The sequence below is a fragment of the Musca autumnalis genome, unplaced genomic scaffold, assembly GCF_047663935.1.
Source record: "Musca autumnalis isolate F117 unplaced genomic scaffold, ASM4766393v1 scaffold_1, whole genome shotgun sequence".
NCBI classification, from domain to species: Eukaryota; Metazoa; Arthropoda; class Insecta; order Diptera; family Muscidae; genus Musca; species Musca autumnalis.
The window spans coordinates 319,564,005-319,586,047 of record NW_027411644.1 but is presented as its reverse complement, the minus strand read 5'-3'; the positions used below and the strand labels follow the sequence as shown (position 1 = coordinate 319,586,047).

General features: G+C 41.8%; 2 protein-coding genes across 3 annotated transcripts in view; one reads left to right on the top strand and one right to left on the bottom strand.

Annotated features, from left to right (window-relative positions):
- The window catches only part of Root (ciliary rootlet coiled-coil, rootletin), an 86,798-nt gene extending 69,128 nt beyond the window's left edge, over positions 1 to 17,670 (top strand). For both annotated transcript variants that reach the window (XM_073962483.1, XM_073962484.1), the window contains exons 6-12: positions 7,507 to 8,188; positions 8,261 to 8,771; positions 9,161 to 9,344; positions 9,399 to 9,574; positions 9,644 to 12,126; positions 17,277 to 17,452; positions 17,515 to 17,670. In XM_073962483.1, the coding sequence (XP_073818584.1) occupies positions 7,507 to 8,188; positions 8,261 to 8,771; positions 9,161 to 9,344; positions 9,399 to 9,574; positions 9,644 to 12,126; positions 17,277 to 17,452; positions 17,515 to 17,578 (4,276 nt within the window). In that variant the 3' untranslated portion in view covers positions 17,579 to 17,670. The remainder of the gene's footprint in view (positions 1 to 7,506; positions 8,189 to 8,260; positions 8,772 to 9,160; positions 9,345 to 9,398; positions 9,575 to 9,643; positions 12,127 to 17,276; positions 17,453 to 17,514) is intronic.
- A 614-nt stretch (positions 17,671 to 18,284) lies between these two features.
- GatB (glutamyl-tRNA(Gln) amidotransferase subunit B, mitochondrial) lies at positions 18,285 to 21,368 on the bottom strand. The gene is made up of 6 exons (XM_073962486.1): positions 21,188 to 21,368; positions 20,869 to 21,127; positions 19,458 to 20,207; positions 19,217 to 19,353; positions 18,626 to 18,749; positions 18,285 to 18,560 (listed from the first exon to the last, which is right to left on the bottom strand). Exons 1-6 carry the CDS (start codon positions 21,274 to 21,276, stop codon positions 18,324 to 18,326), a joined length of 1,596 nt encoding a protein of 531 aa, XP_073818587.1. The 5' UTR covers positions 21,277 to 21,368; the 3' UTR covers positions 18,285 to 18,323.
- Positions 21,369 to 22,043: the final 675 nt, after the last annotated feature.

Here is a 22,043-nt window from a genome sequence, read left to right as displayed (position 1 = left end):
CCGGAACTGTTTAACCTCTACCTCTCCTGTATTCCGCCCCCTCCAGACGGCATATGCGGATGATTGCACGGAGTCAGGTACCTATCCTGGTGACATCTGTGAGAGACTGAACCACTATTTAACCGATCTTACCACCTTTTCCCATTCGAGGAATATGCAGATTTCCGCCACAAAATCAACAGCCACTCTGTTCACCATATGGACAGCGCAGTATGAAAAAAAATTGAATGTCGTGGTCGACTGTAGCAGAATTCCACCACAAACTGCCCCAAAATTGTAGGGGTCATATTCGACACTACTTTCAAGTTGTGCGCGCAAACCATAGCTATCTGCGACAAAGTGCAAAGTAGGAACAAGGTCCTCAAGTCCCTAGCGGGCAGCACTTGGGGTGCAGATAAAGAAACCTTGTTGACCACATATAACGCGATAGGTCGGTATGTGGTAAGCTATGCGGCGCCAGTCTGGTCCCCGAGATTATGTGATACGAATTGGAAAAAGATTCAAACTTCCCAGAATGCCGCCCTGAGAACAGCAACAGGGTGCTCCTCAAATCTTCAGTGGACCATCTACATGAGGAGGCAAAGATTCTTCCAGTGAGATGATTTCGTTGCTGTACCTGCTTGGATGTTACTTGTGGGCCCGGCACATACAGGCAGATCAGGAAGGATATCCATGCTCTAGAGGGAGAGGTCCAACGATACAGGAGAGAACCCCTAGATCAATAAGCGTATCAAGCAGGTTTAAATAGTATTCCCACGGATGCAGTTACCAAGGCCTTAATCAGTTATAGTGTGAATAAAGTCCTCGAAATGCATCCCCCATCTATTGCAGCTCAGGAGCGTCAGCTGCCACGACAAACTAGAGTAGTTTTGGCTCAAATACGCTCGGGATATTGCAGTCACCTAAATTCTTATTGGGCGGAAATCGACCGCGCCGTGCAAGACATCTTCCCACTATGTGGCATTGGCCCGCACGACACAAAACACCCTTTCAACTGCCCAGCCAACTCTACTCATCTAACTCCAGTGGATCTGTGGTTACATCCCATAGAAGCAGCCACTTTCCTGGAACTGGAGATAGACCCAGAGCCAGATTGAACAAAAGAACGAACATACAAACATAATAACAAACACTGTTACAACAACAACAACAGGTCCCAGGGTCGGCTCGAAAGACCAAAGTAAACTGGGATATATATTCTATAAAGACAACATGTCTTCATTCGTCAAGTAATGCACTAATTTATTTAGGGTAAAATAATCTTAGCAACTAAGTATTACCATATGACTTAACTTAGACCAAACCCGTTCGTTAGTATTGATGTTTTGATTTTTTTACTTCAGTCTTGTACTGAATGTCATGCAAGCAGGTTGATGCCGCTTTATTTGTTTTTTTAGGTACACTGAAAAGATTTTGCAGTTGTACAGCAAATATGTGGAGGGAAGAATTTGAAAATGATTTTTTGTTTTGTATTAATATTTTTAATGACGCAGAATGTCTCGTCTGCAATGCAACAATAAAAAATTTATATCCATCTTACCTTAGGCGTAATTATAATACGCATACAAAATATCATTTAATGACGGGAAATGTGCGAAAAAAAATAATATGCCAGCTTAAAGATAATTTAACAAATAAAAATAATAGGTGTCTTAATACTATAAAAGACAAAGGTAATTATGATAATGCCACAATCAAGGCCTCATATAAGACTGCTTTGGAATTGGCCAAGAAATGTAGACCTTTTGAAGATGGGGGGTTTTTTAAAGAAGTTTTTATGACAGTATTACCATTTTTTGGAGATACTGGTAGAAAAATGGAAGACATTTTCAAAGAGGTGCCTTTATCTCGGTCCACAATAGTCCGCCGCAACGAGTCAATAGGGAAATTCATAGAACATGAAACAAAGGAGAGGATTCGAAATGCAGTATATGTATCTGTTTGCTTTGATGAAAGCACTGATATAAGGGACACAAGTCAAATGTTAATTTATATTAGAACCGTAGACAATTTGCATTTAAAAGTTGAAATCATTTTATGGAAATGTAACTGGAAAAGCCATTTTTGATGCATTCGAAACGAAACCCTGTTCTGTTCTGTCAGTGTAATTTTACCCACACATAAACAATTTAAGCGCTCGCTCTTCTTGGTCGGCTATGACTTAGACCAGCTTTAGGCAAGAGAGCGCACACGTGCTCTCAGTGAACGTCTCTCCCTCCACAAACACAATTAAACTAATGCTTGGTTTACATTTACGAAATCCACTCGATGTCAACTGTCAAATCCATAGGTTAAACGTCAAATGAAATCCAGATGAGATTTCATTTGACGTTTGAGCTATGGAATTGACAGTTGAAATCGAGTGGATTTCGTAAATGTAAACTTAGCATAAGTGAAAAAGCATGTACTTACACAATGACACTCCTTAAAGTAAGCAATAAAAATATATGGTGCCTTCGCTGTGTAAAAGAGAGGGAGAGTGCGCACATGTTCAACAACATATATGTAATAATTCTTATGGAGAAGTCATAAACCATGTCTAACGACAGATTAAGGATCCTTGTAAAATGCTGATCTCCCGGTTTGTCCATTACCTTAAACATTACAGTTGAAATTCCGCGTGGGACCCATGCTTTGAATTATTTATTTTTTTGAATTATCTTTCTGTCATTCTCGGAATGATCTATGAACTGCCTTTTTAAATAAATGCCAATTTATTCAGATTTGTCATTGTCACGTCGTTGATAGTAACATCGGCCCTATCATTCTCCTTTTCTCGGATTCAACGTATTTCCTTCTTTACATGTTTTGCTTGTTGCTGATATTGCTCTCTTGTGATATTGTGGTTATTTAACTACATCTTAAGTTAACCTCTTTGAGAAATTAGGTTTCAAGTCTCCAAGATATCCAAAGACTTCTTCTATGTTTTTGGTCTACACCCAATGTTTCTTCCACAACTTGTATCTCCTTGTGGAGGTAGATGGAGCCACCAATGACCAGATGGAATGTTTGACACAGTTGCATGAGCCGTCCACCGTAATTGTTTTAACTACACATGTTTTCCCATTGTTGACGCTTTCCCGTTGTTGTCGCTCCCTATTTTCGTTGAAGTCACTCATGAGAATTATGATGTCTCCTCTCCGAATTTCATTCAGCGTGTGCATAGAATTCACTTTTCACTGTATTTTCTGCATCTTCTGTAGGTAGATAGAGAAGTGTGCTATGGTGACGTTTCATACATTTCTCTTGAATCGAGTCTTTATCACATGGTCAGATTTTGGTTTTCATGTCAGAAACGAGCTCTTATTGTTATTCGCCATTACGATCCCCACTGGACTTTCACCATCATTTTCTTTTCTACTATATTGTACATATTTGGCGTTTTCTGTGAGAAATTCTTCGATTTTACTTTATCTCATTTCGCTTATACCTAAGACGTCTATCGTATATGATGCGTCACATAGACTTCGTACATTTCATTGCCCAAAGGACGTCCTATTTCGTGTGGCAAATTTCGTTGACATAATATCCTGTTGTTGTTCATTTTGCCTCGTGTTCGTTTCGTAAATTATTGTTATATTCCTACTAAGTCGAAGGTCACACTAGAGTGGTTTCATTGAAACTTTTAGGTATTTATATCGAGTTTCCCACTACAGCAACTTTATGATATCATTCTACTGTGAAACTCGACCTAGGAACCCTTGTTTTCATGAAATTGTTTCAATGAAACCCACTAGTGTGACCTTCGACTAACTAGATGATTGGTCAGATATAAAGTCTGTCTGGTTACCCTAAAATTTGTAACAGAATTTAGGCGACTGCAATATCCCGAGCGTAGTTGAGCCAAAACTACTCTAGTTTCTCGTGGCAGCTGACGCTCCTCAGCTGCAATAGATGGGGATGTATTTCGAGGACTTTATTCACACTATAACTGCTTAAGGCCTTGGTAACTGCATCCATGTGAATACTATTTAAACCTGCTTGATACGCTTGTTGATCTAGGGGTTCTCTCCTGTATCGTTGGACCTCTCCCTCTAGAGCATGGATATCCCTCCTGATCTGCCTGTATGTGCCGGGCCTACCCACAAGATGGTGATTGGGATGGCTCACACGGTAACATCCAAGCAGGTACAGCAACGAAAGCATCTCATTGTGTTGCTTTACTGGAAGAATCTTTGCCTCCTCATGTAGATGGTCCACTGAAGATTTGAGGAGGCACCCTGTTGCTGTTCTCAGGGCGGCATTCTAGCAAGTTTGAATCTTTTTCCAATTCATATCACATAATCTCGGAGACCAGACTGGAGCCGCATAGCTTACCACATACCGACCTATCGCGTTATATGTGGTCAACAAGGTGTCTTTATCTGCACCCCAAGTGCTGCCCGCTAGGGACTTGAGGACCTTGTTCCTACTTTTCAGCTTGTCGCAGATAGCTGTGGCGTGTGCGCAAGACGTGAATGTAGTGTCGAATGTGCAAACTGCGCTGTCCGTGTGGTGGTGAACAGAGTGGCTGTAGATTTTGTGGCGGAAATCTGCATATTCCTCGAATGGAAAAAGGTGTTAAGATCGGTTAAATAGTTGTTCAGTCTCTCACAAATGTCATCAGGATAGGTACCCTACGCCAGAATCGTGCAATCATCCGCAAACGTTACGATCTCGATGCCGTCTGTAGGGGGCGGAATACAGGAGAGGTAGAGGTTAAACAGTTCCGGAGATATCACCCCACCTTGGGGACTCCCTGTTTCACTCCACGGGGTTTAGACTTCTTATTCCTGAATTCCACGTACGACTGGCGTCCACGCATATAGTTGACTTTCCAACGTTTCAAGCTTGGCCGGAGGGTTGTCTGTTCAATGTCATCAAACACCGTGGAGTGCCTGACTGTATCAAAGGCTTTTGATAAGTCAAGCGCTACCATCACTGTTCTATCGCACGGTCGTCTCTGGTTGAGTCCTTGACAGATATATGTAGTAATGACGTGCAGCGCTGTTGTCGTGCTGTGCTGCTTACGGAATCCATGCTGATGATCGGCAACTTGATAGCTATTTCTGATACTGGGGAGGAGTAAGGCCTTAAGTGTCTTTGCTACGAGCGACAGAAGCGAAATCGGCCTGTACAACTTCGGGAACAACGAGGGTGGCTAGCGACAAGTTGAGAACTTTAGTGAGATATTCAAATCCCGGCTCATCCAGCTGCTTCAGCATTACCATGGAGATTTCATCTGGGCCCAACGCTTTGGATGATTTAGCGTTTCTGATGGCATTGGCAACATCATCCATTGTAAATTGTGGTGGTTCATCCTCGGCAGGAAGAGATCTGATGCGACGTAATACTCTTCTCTTCGCCCTGTCACTCTCGGGGTGCTCGACAAACTGTCGATTGAAATAACTTGCGCATCTCTTCGGGTCAGTTAACGTAACGTCGCCAAACGTGACTGAGGTCCTATCTTCTATCCTTCCAGGGTTCGAGAGTGACTTAACCGTTGCCCACAATTCACCTATACCGGCTCCAATGTTGCAGCTCTTCAGATGATTTAACCATTTGTTCCGCTTATGCTCGCCGACCAGCCTGTTAACTTCCAGTGTCACCTCCCTGACTCTGGGGTCATTGGGGTTGGTTCGGCGAAGCTCATCACGCTCATGTGCTAATCCCGTCGCTTCTGCTAGGGAAGGTTGGTGTTACTTCGGGTATCCGACTAGCAGGGATATGGCGAGCGGCTGCAGCAGTGATGATGTGTCGGAACGACCTTTCCGCTACCCGAACATCAGAAGGATTTTGCAATTCTCTGAAGCGGTGATTGGTGAACTCTCTGAAACTCGGCCAATCAGCTTTTTTATGATTGATGAATGTGCGTCGTTCAGAGGTGATGAAGTCGGGTGGTCTGCTAATGGAGACAATTATGGGGAGATGGTCTGATAAAAGGGAAATGACGGGTTGCCAGGTAACGTCATTTGTCAGACCAGGTGACACGATGGTTATGTCTGTCTCCTCTAATTCTGGTAGGGGCGTCCTCATTGACCGTGCAAAACGTAGAGCTATCAATCTGCTCAGCCATCGCTGTACCTCTCTGGTCGTTTCCGAGGGCCGAATGCCACATCTCATGATGCGCATTAAAGTCCCCCAGGACCAGACGATTATGACCTTCCAAGAGCGGGCTAATGTCAGGCCTATAATCTGAGATAAAGCTATTTCTCGGCGGGATGTATACGTTCAGCAACTCTATGTCGGCAGTTCCACACCTGACTTCTACTCCGATACATTCCATGTACGGGTCATAAGAGACAGGCTCATGCGAGATAGGTCTGTATAGGACAGACTGGTGCAATAGGAAAGCTAATCCCCCACATCCACTGCTGGTGCGATCCTTCCTTAACACGTTGTAACCATCACAACGTTGTGAGCTACAGTTGTTGTTGAGCTTGGTTTCTTGCACCACCGCGACCTTGATGTTCTTCCGACTCATGAAATTTACTATTTCCTCGATCTTACCTCGGAGTCCATTGCAATTAAATTGCAAAAAGGATGCATTTTCCGGGATTGGGACAACAACGGCTGGTGTTAAAGGCTGCATGTGCGGTTGTTGTCGAGGGGACTGCGGGGGAGTTTCGTAGTCAGACGACGAGGGAGTTTCGTAATCCGATGACGACTCACTGGGGACTGTATTCACACAGCATGCAGCAACATAGTCCCTGTCGTAGTCCCTCACGTGGACAAGTCCAGAGCAACCCCTTAGATGCACCCACTCCTGACATCTATTGCATCTCACCGAAGGTTGGATTTGGGTGAAGATGCGGATGTGACAAACTGAGTACAGATATATTGGTCCTGGGTTTTCCTCCGTCCCGTCACGGACCAAACGAATTCGGAGCAGGCATTCCGGGATATGTACACTGAGGTGGCAGCCGTATGTACACTGAGGTGGCAGCCGCTGGCCGGAACGATGATTTTGTGTTGTTCCGTGTCAATCCGGTACGAAAGAACCCGCTGCCGTGGGATTGCCTATGTAGATGTTTGGTCAGCTATAGCTTGTCCCAAGTGACAGGTTTGCCATCTATCATTCCTTAAAAATGGCCTCGTTGTATTTTGCAGTGGTTGGGGTCTTTGCTATTTTAGTGTTGCAATTTACCAGCCTGTTGGTTACCAACAGTCATTTTGTTCGAAACAAATTCATTCTTATATGCGTCATGATCATCCGAAGTCAAAGATAGGAAAATCCATACACGCATTGGTGATATGTAGGACAAAAATCCACTTACATTCGTCTCGGCAGATGGAAATCGCTTTCGCATTACTTCGAGATGGACGGCTGGAAATCAATAGCATTTTTCATAGAAAACTGGTTGATCTAAGAAGACCTATAGATTACAAGAACAATAATTGATATTCTATAACCTTCTTTAAGTGGTCTTATTGGTCTTCCTGTTCTTACTTTATAACATGACCTAGGGGTCACATATTTGACAGTATATTATACCTAAACAAATCGATTTTTCTTCCCATATACAGAGCTGAAGAGGATCGTGGCAGCCGCTTAAGAGAAGAAACCATTTCACTGCGTGAGGAACTAAATCGTGTTAGCCTAAATCGTGATCTACTTGAACAGCAGCGTATTGAATCGGAAAATCTAATTAATTTATTAGAGAAACAAAAATCCGATTTAGAATATGATCTTGATAAAATCTTGCTGGAGAAGTGTGATCTACAGGAGCGTTTGGAAAAGGCATCAACAAACAATTCTTCGGCCACGGATGAACTGAAGACTATACAATCCACTCTCACTGAGGTACAGGAAGAACGTAAAAAACTCTCGCAACAGTTACACGAGCAGAGCAATGAATTGACTGAGGTCCGCAAGGAGCTCAACAATTTGGATAAACTACGCTTGGAGCTGGAGACAGATAACTTGGGCTTTAGTGAAAAAGTGAAATGTTTGCAAATGGAAAAAGAGAAAATCCTACAAGACTTGGCTTGCATTACACGAGATCGCGGTGATATCCACAATCAACTGACTGCCGTGTGTCGCAAAAAGGAATCCCTCAATGAGGAGTTGATGCGTACACGCCAGAGATTGGAACAAACCACCGAAACGAATAATCGTTTAAATCGTAATCTTCAAGAAATGGTCAAGGATGTTGAAGAAAAGCAGGTGGTTATCGATTTGCATGAAAAGGAGACTCATCGTTTGCAGGTAAATACAGTTTTCAATCATTCTTGTGTTCATCTCTTACCTTTCTTCATCATTTTTGTTTACCACCTCTAGGAAATGTTGGCCGCATTGCGTTCGGAAAAAGAATCTCTGGACGCGGTTCTCTTCGATACCAATACCAATTTAGAAGCCACCGAAGAAAAACGAGCCCAGCTGGAAAAAGATTTCCAAGAGGCTTTGGTTAGAGAAGAGTCATTGAAAAATAATGTTGCCCGTTTACAAAAAGAACTGGAACAATGCCAACGTCGCGCCCAAGATACCAAAACCCAACTGCTGAATGCTGCCCGCGAAGCAGAAAATGAATATAATCAAAAGTTGGCCGCTTTGAAATCGAATGCAGAGGAGGCAGCCAAAAAACATGCCGATGATATGCTTCAATTGCGCAGTGCCCTTGAAAAGAGAATGCAACAGGCATTACAAGCTTTGCAGACGGCGAAAGATGATGAAATTGAAAAGCAGCAAGAACGTTTGGAAGGTCTGCAATCACATTTGGAAAGTTTAGTGCAACAGCATGAAGAGGCCTTAATTCGAGCGGAAAATGAGAAACAGCAGGCATTGCTTATTGGTGAGTGGATAAATGTGGGTAACTCTAGATAGAGGTTCGTGGGGTGTGGGCGGGCAGGCAGTTGAAAATATACTGGGACTAGTTGGAACTTTGATGGCACACACCTACATACATGCGATAACTATGTCAAGATCGAGTGCTGCCACAATGATTCGTTAAGATGGTCGTCCTGCTTCATTCATCTTAGCTTTCCTAAAGCCATGTTAATATGGAGAAAAACCTATCTAGTGAAATTGGTGTTTCAGGAATGGAATCAATAGGAGTGAGAAGAGAGGTCGGGAATACCACTCTCCATTTGGCGGTGGTATCATACTGCATATGAGCTTAGATTTTATTCTGTTTTTGGTCATCAACATTCAATTGGATATTTCCATTGTCCCTCTTTTCAGCCCATCGTGATAAGCAAGCCGTGCAAGAAAAGCTGGAAGCTGTTGCACGAGAATTGAAAACCGAACAGGATGCCTTGGAGCGTGCAAAGAGGGAACACAATGCCCGGGATGAGAAGCAACGTAATGCTATTGCCCAGCTAAAAGATGAACTAGTAGCTCTACGGACTCGAGAAGAAGAACAAAAGTAATATTAATGAATCTTATCCAAACATTCCTCTCATTCCCCACTGTTTTACAGGATAAAACTCGAAGAATGCATACGAAAACAGGAAATTCAAATGAATGCTATCAAGGAGGAGCGTGACAATTTGCAGCGTCTAAGTGATGAATTGAAAATGGATATACGTCTGAAAGATGATAAAATGGAATCGTTGAGCAATGAATTACAGGACACCATGCGCAAGGCTAAAGAGAGTAAGTGCAGCATCATCATGGACCCTACAGACAATTTTGTTTATTTTCAAATTCTCCCTCCAATTACAGATGAAGGCTACATTGAAAGTATGCGCAAAGATCTAACCGATACCAGGCGTCAACTGGCCGACAGCAATATTGAACGTGACAAGTATTCCGCAAGCAACAAAGAGTTGCGCGATCACGTTAAGCGAGTCGAGAGCGCCAAACGTGAACAAGCCCGAGCCATAGAAGAGGCTTTGCAGAAGATTAGCAATTTGGAAGAGAGTAAAAACACTCTGGAAATTGAACGTACACGCATTTCAACGGTACTCAAAGAGACAGAGAATAATTTACAAAAAACCAGCCAGGAGTTGACGCAAACCAAAAATACTTTGCAAAAGACCCAAATGGAATTTGCCCAAAAAGATGAGGGAGGCAAAGAATTGCAAAATAAATTAACTGCTGAAACTGAGCTCAAGGAACGTGCTACCCAAGAATTGAATCAAGTGAAGAAACAATTGGCGGATTTGGAGGCGAATTTGTGTGCCACACGGCAAGAACTTGGACGTGCTCGCTGCCATGCCAATCAGGAAGAACATCGCTTCCATAATCGTGAACAAGAATTATTGGCACGCATGGAAGAGGCAAGGGGTCGTGAAAAACGTCTAGAAGATCAGAAACACAATCTGGAAGTATGCCTGGCCGATGCCACACAACAAATACAAGAACTCAAAGCTCGTTTGGGTGGTGCGGAGGGTCGTATTCGTGCACTCGATGAACAGCTAGCCTGTGTGGAGCAACACAAGCGTGAAAATGAACACAAACTAAGTTCTGTCATTCATACCCTGCGTCGCATCGCAGGCATACAAATTGATGGCAGTGTTAATCTTTCACACCGCCTGGTAAGTCCCTCAAGGCGTTTCAGTCCAGTGCGCAGTGTCTCAGGTGGTGTAGCACCCAGTTGCCATGACTTTGATCAACGCAGCACTTCCCATTGTCCCGATGGTCCTGCTCTTGATGTAGATCCCGATTTGATACGTAAAGGAGTGCGTTGCCTCATGCATCAAGTTGCCCAAATCGAACGTGAGAAGGATGATTTTAAAATGCAATTGATGACCACCAGGAAACAGCTGCAAGATGCTGCCGATCAACAAATGAAGTGTGATGCCAAAGTCTCAAAGCTTCAGCAGATGATAAGACATTTGCAACAGGAAAAGAGTAATCTGGACACCGAGCGTAGCATGAAAGTGTCCGCATTGAATGCTCTCGAAGAGAAATTCCAAAAGAAGGCAGATGAATGTCAACAGCTAAGAGAGAAACTGGCCCAAACCGAAATGCAACTCAACTCCTGCAGTGAGGAAAATTCCCAAAATGAAGAACGCTTGGAAAAATGTAGACAACATGGCGCCAAATTGGAAAACGAAAAACGTCACCTGCAAGAGGAGTTGGCAAAAATTGAGGGACGTGCCACTAAATTGGATTTGCAAAGGGTTGCCCTGGAGGGTGATATAACACGTCTACAAATGGCCATGCAGGAGAAGGATTGCCACATTAGAGCGGCCCAGGAACGTTTGGACAATCAGAACAGATCAATGGCCCAACTCGAAGATAGGTGTGCTTCGCTAAAATCTTCCCTCGATCAAATGAAGGAACGTCTCCAAAAAGCTGCAGTGGTTGAAGCTGAACTAAGAGGTGAACTTAAGACAGCCAGTAAAGAAATTTCCGAACAAGGTCACTGTTCCCAGGCCAATGAGGATAAACTCAAACTTTTACAAAAATCCCTGCAAACAGCAGAAAATGAGAAACGCATACTCAGTGAGCGTTTAGAAAAGGCTCAAGCTTCCATTAATGATCTGCGTCGTGGCCAACAAGCACAACTTGATAGTGCTCAACGCCTGCAGGATCAAGTCAATGATTTAGAAGTGAGAAACTCAGCCTTAGAGTCACAGCTGCGCATTGCTAAATGGAATCAGGAATCTGGCGATAAGAATCTCACTTCCAATAACCACAGTGAAGAGGATGAACTGAGTCGTCAGCTGAAATCTTCGCAAAGAGAAAAATCAGAACTGCGTAGTAAACTGCAAGTACTGCAGGATAAGGTGAAACAACTAGAATCGGAGAGGAAGAGTAAATTTGCGGGCGACAGCGTTTTCGATAGATCAGAAAAGTCCGCCCTAAGTGGTGCTGGTGGAAGTGGTGGAGTTGGACAAAGTTCATCATCGTATTATGATGGCAACTATGACTCTAATCGCCTGGAAAATAACACTGCCAACAATAATTATCAACGCAAGACTTCCACTGCAGGTGGTGGTGGTTTCAATTGTGGCCTAGATCATGCCGTCATTGAACAAGAAAATCGTGATTTACGTTTAAAGGTGCGTCGTTTGGAAACTTTGTTGGCTGAAAAAGAATCTGAGTTGGCGCGTTGCAAGGCACGCATCCACGACAGCGCCAAATGTATGGATGGTCTGGATACAGAACGTTATCGCAGTGCCCAAATGCATGCCGAGAAGTTGCTGGATGCCCGTGAGCAAAGTCATCGCCAACAGGTTCTGCGTTTGGAAAATCAGGTAAGGATTTGTTATGGAAAAAACTAATTTTTATATCCACTGAGTTACTTTTTGGCCCTCATCAACAAGTCGCTAGGGGCCAAAAAGGGCTACACACTTCTGGTTCGAAATGTCAACATAGACTAATTCGAATGGAAAATGTGGCTAAAATCTTAGACATTTTGAAAGGTCACGGTTGTGGAAACTTTCGTGGTATTATTAAGAGCAGCGAGAACTACCTACTGCAAACATTTCAAAACTATCTGAGGCATGTTTTTAAACAGAATTTTTGAGAAAAATTTTGAGATTTTGTGGGGAAGTGCCTGATGACGTGGACCTATATAGACCCTCCCTATTCTAACTTGATTAAGGCGTGAGAGAAATATTACGAAAAGCAAAAGTCGGACGTAATTCAATCACTCCTTTTGCTAATTATCGTGCTCACCAGGCATTTTATTTGGTCACCGTAAATTATTTTAGAGTTTTTGGAAAATTTTGTCTGTAAACATGAACTTGCACGCAAGCAGACATTAAATTGCACTTAAGCGAATATTTTCAACCCTTTCGGACAACCTTGATCACCTACCCGAATACGTTGTCCGATAGAGATTTTGTTGTTGTTGTAACAGGCTGCAACCGTATGTTTTTCCCTGTAGATGGAATGTAAATTCCCAGCAAACCAATCGTACCGACATCGTAACGAAATCGGAACAAAATTCGGACGATACGTCCGACATCTGATCCGAAATCGTAACGATATCTTAACGAAAGTTGTATGAAGTGGTTGACATAATTTCGGAACGAAATGTCGGATCGATTTCGGTCCGATTTCGTAACAAAATCTGAAAAAAAACCTTAGGAAATTCAGAAAGGAAATTTTTTTCCGACATTCGTTCCGAAATCGGAACGAAATCGGTACAAAATATGAAGTATTTCGTCTCCGAAAAATCGTTTAAAAATCGGAACGAAATCTGAACGACTTTGCTCCGAAATTTTTCAGACTTGTCGGACATCAGACATTTGGTTTGCTGGGTTCTCGATTAGATTTGACTGTGTGTGGATTGATGTGAGTGTGTGGATTTATGTGGCTGTGTTGGTGGGTATGTGTGAAGGATATTGTGTTTGTTGGATGGAAGTTGGAAGTGTTATATCTATTGTTGAACAAGATCATATCATGGGCTACTGTTATTAATGATTTGGAGGAATTGTGCCACTTCCACCAGTCTCACCCAGAGGTCCACAGGACGCAAATCTTTGGGCCTCGCTGGGCAAGAAAACAAGTGCGACGTATTACGCGAGCTTTGGTCTAGTGTGCCTGGAATAATTCTCGCTCGATAGCAGTTTAGGAATGTACTCCAACAAGATCTGAGCTGGGCTAGTGTTGTTGTGACGGATCTGGGGAGCTGCTGTTCGCTGTCGGATGTTGATTTAGGACAACGATAGGGCTGTACCCGTTGACGGCTTCATTAACCGCCCTGGTGTGCAACTGTTTCAGGGCTTGCGTTATTGACAGTCGGTTGCCGTCCGATGGAATGACGTCTTGGATTTCCGGACGAAAGGGTCTGATGTCCTTCCGAATGTGTCGTGGAGGTGGATCCTGCACCAAAATGTGGTGGTTGGGATGACTGGGCAGATGGCAGACCAGGAGGAACTGTCTCGCCAACAACACTTTATGTTGTCTAACAGAATCCTCGTCTCCTCATGTAAATTATCCACCTTCGACATCTGAACACATCCGGTAGCAATCCGCAATGCACTGTTTGAACCACTTGCAAATGTTGTCACTGGGCGTCACTGAGAAAGGATGTCCGCACTGGGGCAGCATAACTCAAGATTGAGCGACTGATGGCCTTATATGTCGCCGTGAGTGTTTCCTTGTCCTTGACCCAGGAAGTACCTGTGAGTGTCTTCTGTACTTTATTCTTGGCTTGGACTTTTCCTTTGATGTAAGTGACATGTTTCGTGAATTTTAGGAGGTTATCAAACACAACACCTAGGATGTTCGGGTGTTGGACGGTCGGTATTGTTCTCTCTTCGACCTTGATGTCCAGCTCTCTCCTTAGTTTACGTGTATCCGATGTAAAAAGAGTAGCTGTTGATTTGGACGGCGATATAATGAGTTCCCTTTCCTGCATAAATGTGGCGATATAGTCATTCATTTTAGCACTTAATTCTTCAATGCGAAGAAACCATTTTGACGCCATCGGGTGGTGCAGAAAGCTTCGCAAGGTATAAGTTCAAAAGGAGTGGTGACAAGACTCCCCCTTGCGGTACGCCCATTTTCAGTTTGCGATACTTCTATTTCTTGCCTCGGAATTCCACATGTGCATGTCTGCCATTAAGATAATTACCAAGCCAGCGCTTGGTAATATTGGGCAATGTGGATTCCATTATGTCACCCATCAGAATCGAGTGATCAGCCGCTTCAAATGCTTTTGACAGGTTTAAGGCGGCGATCAGAGTCCGCGCTGGCGGTCGATTCTGTTTGAGGCCGTTCGCAATATGTGTTGTTATGTTATTTAGTGCCATCGTGGTGCTATGCGCTTTCCGAAATCCATGTTGGTGATTCGCCCGATGTAGGTGGCCGGAACAAGTTGGTAGAAGTAGCGCTTCCAAAACCTTCGCTATAGGTGACAGAAGTGAGATTGGGCGATAGGACTTTCCTGAGTTAGCCGGTTTTTCAGGTTTATGAAGAGGAATAACTCTCGCCACTTTCCATATCTCTGGAATAATCAGCTGATTAATGGAGAGACTGAGAAGTTTTGAGAGATATTCCAATGCTACTGGACCAAGATGTTTGAGCATCATCATGCAGATGACGTCTGGACCATGAGCCTTGGATGGCTGGAAATAGTGGCTTCTACTTCACTGGGAGTGAAGGAATAGGGACTTGTCTCGCGCTGGAATTTCCTAAATTTCCTAAGAGTGGCTCTTCTGGTCCTGTTCTGCTGGATGGGATGAGCAATGAATTGCTGGTAGAACTTGTTTGCGCACTGTTTGGCATCTGCAAACTGGATATCGTTGAAAGAGATAGCGATGTTACAGTGATTGTTATTTGAGCCGGAAAGACGTTTGATGGTAGACCATAACTTGTGAGAGCCAGCATCACATTTGTTCAGGTGATTAATCCATTTATTACGACGGTGCTAGTTTACAAGAGAATTTATCTCTTCCGTCAGGGATGCAATCCTTTGGTCATCAGGACATGTTTGACGCAGATGGTCGCGTTCATCAGCAAGTCTTGCTGCAGCTGTCGGATAACCGGGTCTACATTGTGGAATTCTTCCAGCAGGGATATGGTGCTTTGCCGCCCGGAGAATACTATTTCTCAGTGTATTCTCACCCATTCTGGCACATAAGGGGGGCGGTTGTTGGCTTAGGTCTACTTCAACAGCATTCGTGATGCCATGCCAGTTGGCTTTGTTATAGTTCACGAATGTGCGCATATCTGGCTCCATAAAGTCGCTTGACTTCTCCACATTGATCACGATCGAAATGTGATCGGAATTTAGGGCCACGTGTGTTTGCCAAGATGTTATGGCTATGAGCGACGAACTGTCGATCGTAATGTCAGGGGAGCTTGTGCAATTGGCCGTTAGTCTGGTGGGGAAGTTCTCATTTATTGCTGCGAATTCCGAGTTGTCTATTTCATCGGCTATATTGAGCCCGCGTTGGTCTTGGGCGAGCTGTGAGTACCAGGTCTCGTGATGCGCGTTAAAATCACCAATTACCATCCTATTGTACCCCATGAGAAGGTGCTGGATATAAGGGTGGTAGCTGGCCCAGATGCTGTTTATGGGTGGGATATATATACGTGGTTCCTCCGGATCGGATTAAAATTGCCATGGAATTGGTCGTGAGGCAGGGACGGCAGGTGGGCTAGCTGATAATTAATATTTCTATTAATTATGAACCAAACCTACCGCGATTGCGTTTCCTGACGTATAATGATGTAGTTCACGTGAGAAGTGAGCCTGATATCACTAGTCAGTTTAGTCTCCTGAATAGCAGCAATTAAGATGTTGTTCACGTGCATGAAATTGGTGATCTCCACTACCTTATTTCTCAGACCATTACAATTAAGTTGTAAGATTTTAAAGGAGTGAAAATCATCAATTGCATGATGTTGCTGCTGATGTTGAGAGGAGGCGCTCTGGCTTTGTGGCAGTGGGTTGTTATCGAACTGGCTGTTGGAGTTTCGTGACGATGAGCTCGAGTTATTTTGTCCAGGGGTGGTGGTGGTAGAGTTGGACAGTATGCTGTGCTGAGACGAAGATGGTGAGGCACTGGTATGATGGAGGTGTTCGGAGAGCAATCCACCACGAAACTGCCGGTCCAGTCTCTTTGCTAACGCAGATTTGTGCACCGTCTCAAATGCCACCAGTTAAACCTAACAGATGCATCTGTTAAACCTAACAGATGCAATATTCTCCCATATCATGTCACTGCACACAGAACAACGCCAGATGGTTTGAGTTGTTGCTGCACGGCCTTGGGATGTTAATTCGCGTTGGCAGATGGAAGAGTTGCACAGCATCTTGCCACAAAAGAGTTTGTCCAGTCGCGGTGACTGGCTAGTCCAGAGCATCGCCTTAGGTGACACCATCCAAGGCACTGACTACAACTACCTGGGTTAAATTGCGCGTGATTCTAGTGTTGCACACTGAACAGATAGTGACCTCGGTGGAAGTGGCGCCTGGATTCTGTTCGATGCCAGACCTAATGAGCAGGATCTTGAGCAAAGCGGCTGGCATGATTTGCTTACATGGGGGAAAACACTTGGTTTGTACAGCTGTCGCTGAGTTCACAATCTCTGGCCGATCTGGGCTCGGGTCGTTCCGGAGCGTAGGTCCAATTGTCGTGGAATTTGAATTTGTAATTTCTATTTCTGCATCTAGTCTTGATTTAGCATATAGCATTTGTCAAATGTTTACTGAGCTCAATAGTGTGATGTATTGTTAGATTTTTTATTAGAATATCTCAGTGCTTTTCCCATAGGTATAGCATTATTTATTCTTATTCATGATGCAAAATTATTTTCACCAACGGTATTACTTGTGTTTTCTAACCAATTTCTGGAATTTAATTTCTTGAATACGATTAAGATAATATCATCTCCAAAGACATCACCAATGATAACTAAACTCCCTGCTTACTTATTCTTCTTTTAGATTTCCATGTTACGTGAACAACTGGCCCAGGAGGCTAAACGTCGACAACAGTACATTTTACGTAGTTCCAAAGCAAATCGAGAAATGCAACATTTGAGGAGTACTCTGGGAGATTCTCTACGACATGTTTCACAACATCCCTTGGATCCAAATCTATTGGAAAGTGAATCACGAAGGTAAAAAATACAATCACACAATAATGCGATTTTTTAAATGTGTGCTATAATCTCTTCAACAGATTGGATAATGCTGTTTCCATGAGTTTACCACCTTCAAGCTGTCGTGATTATGAACGCGATTAAACAGGGACAATGTGTTCAATTAAACTGCCATAACACCACCCGCTACTACCAATTCCAAATAAAAACAAACTGCATTTATTTTAAAAAAGAAACCAAACTACATTTGAAATTAGTAAAAAAAAAACCGCCACAACATTTTTATAGGCATTATTTGCACCTCTCATACATTCCAACATATTTAGAATAAGTTAGATAAATATGCATTAAAGTATTTATACACAAACAAATACACATCATTTTACATTATCGAACAACAACTATAAAAAATATATAAATAAAACTCATCAAAAAAAAAATCACATTTACTTTTCTTTACTTCACCTCATTTATCGATTTTGTTTGCCAGATCCAAATAAAAGAAAGGAAGTGTTGCAATGAAATAGCTTATCATTGTCTGCATAGAAAGACAATTGAATATAGTGTGTTCAATATAGAAAAAAAAAAAACAACATTTTGGACATAAATCCATTCATTGATTAGCAGCAACAATAAAAGTTTTATGTAACACTGTTACTGTTCTTCCGTTTCAAAGGGAGAGGACAGCAAATATACAGTACATTTGTTTAAGTTTTAGGGGCAAAGGACTACACATTCATAATAACCAAACAAACAACTTTCACACTAACTCACTCACATCCAAACTATGTTACTAATATTTGATATAAAAAATTTGAAAAAAAAAGAGAAAAAATAAAAAAAAAATATATTTAACAAACCTTTTTTCTTGCGTTTTATTTATTTGTTTTTATTTCTTTTCTGATGTTGATTCCTTTAACAAGTCTTCTAAACATTTAACAACAATTTTCATATTTGCCTTTTGTTCTGACAACTTGGCCACTTCTCCCACAATGGCAAACAGTGCCTTTGTCTTACCACTTTGGTATTGTTTAACCGCTTTGGCTTGCTTGGCAATTGCCTGTTGGCAATAATCATTGATGGTTTTTAAATCCGATATTTGTTCCAAATTGTGAGTTTTTATGAGCTAAAATTGGAAGAGAAGAAATTGGTATCCGTGTAAGGATAATTGTCTTTCATTTATATGCTTACCTCATTCACTTCGCCTGCGTGGTATTCATGCAATAATTCAATTAATTTCCTTGCAGCTTGTAAATTGATTTCTTCAGCATGCAGGGCTTTTAGTATATCCTTTAAATGATTGTAGCTTAGATGGCTGTGAAAAAAAGGAGAAGATAATACTAATCGTTTTAATTGGGAGGACTATAAAACGACCAACACAGCTTCAACGAGGCAGCCTTTCACACCACATTCGTACACATTTTCAAGTTATGTCAAATGTTGGAGTAAATTTAAGAGAAACAGATAGGTAATTACCACTTCTTTGTCGACTATTAGTACAATATTTTCGATTGGCCTATACGTTCTAAAAGCCGTGACTAAATTTGAAATCCAAATGTCATGCGGTTCAGTATCGAGTTTTTACGCAATTAATCGAACAATTAAAAATGGAAGGACAAAGCAAAATACGGCAGCAGTTGGAAATCAATTCTTAGTTTGGGTTATCGGGACACCCATGTAAATATGTATGCAATGTAAATGTTTTTTACGTTAGATTCTAACCTCTAGAAACGTTTTCCTTATAATTTACTCAATATCATTAATACAAAATAATCAACTTACCACTCCTCTATATCGATGTTTACTTTATTGCAATAGGTTAGTAGATCGTTAATCAGGAAATTGGTGACAGTTTTTGTGGGTATCGCAGGTAAATTATTGATGATTTGTATAAAGTGATCAAGAAGTATTGGTTCATTCTGGTAGAAGTCATGAAAACAAAATTAAAATTAAATGTGTATGTAACATAAATTATATTTTGTATAACTGACACATCACATAATTGCATCATTACTTTACTTACCACCAATATAATTGCAACTTCCTGATTTAGCTTATAGTGTTCCACCAAGTGTTTACGTGTTTCTTCGGGTAATTCTGGCAGTTGCTTTGCAATGGCTGGTACAGATACCAAAGAAGATGGATCCAACTCATCACTCTTATCGTCCAACATATTTAAATATAGAGGAGGTAGATTAGGTTCCGGCATAAAACGATAATCCTGCACAACTTCTTTGTCACGCATTGCCACAGTACAACGTTTTTCTGCATCCCATGATCGTGTCTCATTTATAATAGTGCCTCCCTGTGATACCACGTCATATTGACGTTGTATTTCATAACTGACTGCTTGAGAAATACTACGCACAGAACCAATATTTTTCACTTCAGTCCTAGTGCCATAGGGCTCTCCTTCTTGGTGTATGGAAATATTGGCATCCACACGTAGGGCACCTTCTTCCATTTTACATGAACAGGTTTTCAAGCGACGTAATATCAATATTAATTCTTTAATTAAAGATGCCGCTTCTTCACCCGTTTCCAAATCAGGAGCAAATACCAATTCCATAAGAGGTAACCCAGCGCGATTAAGATCAACCAAACTTCTTCGCATTTCAACATCATGCAACGACTTGCCACTGTCTTGTTCCAATTGCAGCTGCAGCAGTTGTACAGTCTTGTGATAGATTTTCTTGCCTGGAACAATGACTGGAAAAGTCATTTGACCATTGTTCGCCAATGCCTTTCTTTGTTGGGTTATTTGATAGCCGGCCTAAGAAACACCACCAATTGAAAATATGTTTCAGTACATATGTATGTACATATTTGGGCTTAACTCTAGTTTAGTAAAAACTCTCCGATTTTTCTGAAATTTTTTTCCAGAGGTAGATATTGTTGCGCTGGTCACGGAAATGTATAATTTTCTTGGGGGACGGACACAGTTACCCGGTTATTGTACCCGAAAGTCCGGGTACAAAATCCGGGTTAGACGAGTTCTCAAGATTCTAAGGGCCATATCTCTGGATCCAGAAAAGGTATTACAACATATTTCACCATTTTGAAAAGGTTAAAGTGTGAGCTATAATCTGACATACATTAAGTGGGCACATACATTAATGAACCCATTTTCGACTTTTTGAGGGTTTATGGAAAAATCCGCGTCCAAAAATTTGTTGTTGGGTTATATCACGTGATCACCTGAAAATAACCCCATAATATGACCACTGTTTGGATAGGTATTTCCATAAGTTTTCCAATGATACCCATTTTGTAGCAATCTGTCCAGAAGGGCCGGGTCTAACCCGGGTTTTGTACCCGGACTTTCGGGTCCAATAACCGTATAACTTGGTCCGTCCCCCATGGAAAAAAATTTCAGAAAAATCGGAGAGTTTTTACTAAACTAGAGTTGTTCCCATATTTGTCCTTGCACTTACCGGCATATCAGCATAAAAATAATGTTTGCGATCAAACATCGAAACCTCATTGATTTTACAGCCTAAAGCCAAAGCTGTTTTTATACCCAACTCAACACATTTGCGATTTAGTACCGGTAAAGTTCCAGGTATAGAAGCATCAAAATAGGATACAGCTGAGTTCAAAGGTGCTCCAAATACCGTAGAACTACCAGAAAAAAGTTTCGATTCACTGGATATTTGAGCATGCACTTCTAAGCCTACCACACTTCTCCATTTTCTGCAAAACGCAATTATGTTAGATATAAAACTGTTGGCCTCACGTTCTTCTGTAATTTACCCTTTTAGTGGTTTTGGTGCTAGGGCCTGTGCTGCGTAATACCGTCTAGGTAAACGTCCATTCAAAAAATTAAAATGTTTTAACAACATTTTGGCTATCGAACTTACGTTATGAAATGCACGAAAAAGGGGTAATATTTAGAAAGAGAAGAACAAACGGCAAAAATAAACACCAACATAACATATGGTTCATAAAAATGGGACATTCCATGGTGGAATAATAAGATGTAACGCCAAAAACAGCTGATCTTCGTAACAGTTGTCAAAATCACATACAAAATGTAAACAAGCAATTAAAAGTAATGCGTTATTGTGAGCAAATTTGACGTTTGAAATGACATGGGACATTCCAAGGTAGAATAAAGTAAGAGTAGGCCACAGCTAACAGCTGATTACAATTTTTTTCTTTTTATGGCCTAATGGGTTCTTTACACGATATGTTTTTTACATATGAGTTGTCACTTTGCATATACATTTTGTATTGGAGAAGTGACAACTCATATGTAAAAACATACCGTGTAAAGTACCCATAATCTGTCAAAGGCAGGGTTGACATTTTGTACTGTTTTTTTTTTTTATATAGCTTCGTTCCAGTTCTTTTTAATGGTAAAATGTTCAAAAGAGAAAGCTGTCAAAAATGAGTTCAATGCACACATTTTTCCAAAATGTACGGGAACGGAAAAATGGCAGAAACGTCAAAAAATCTGGAACAAATGTCAAAGTCGGCGTGTCAGCGAATCGGAAGCCGGCAAACATGTTGCACATTTTTGCTCGCTCAAATTTGTCGTGTAAAAAGTTTCTAAAGAGAAAGCCATTCAGCGCCATTTTTGTTCAAAGAGAAGTGAACATTTTGCAAC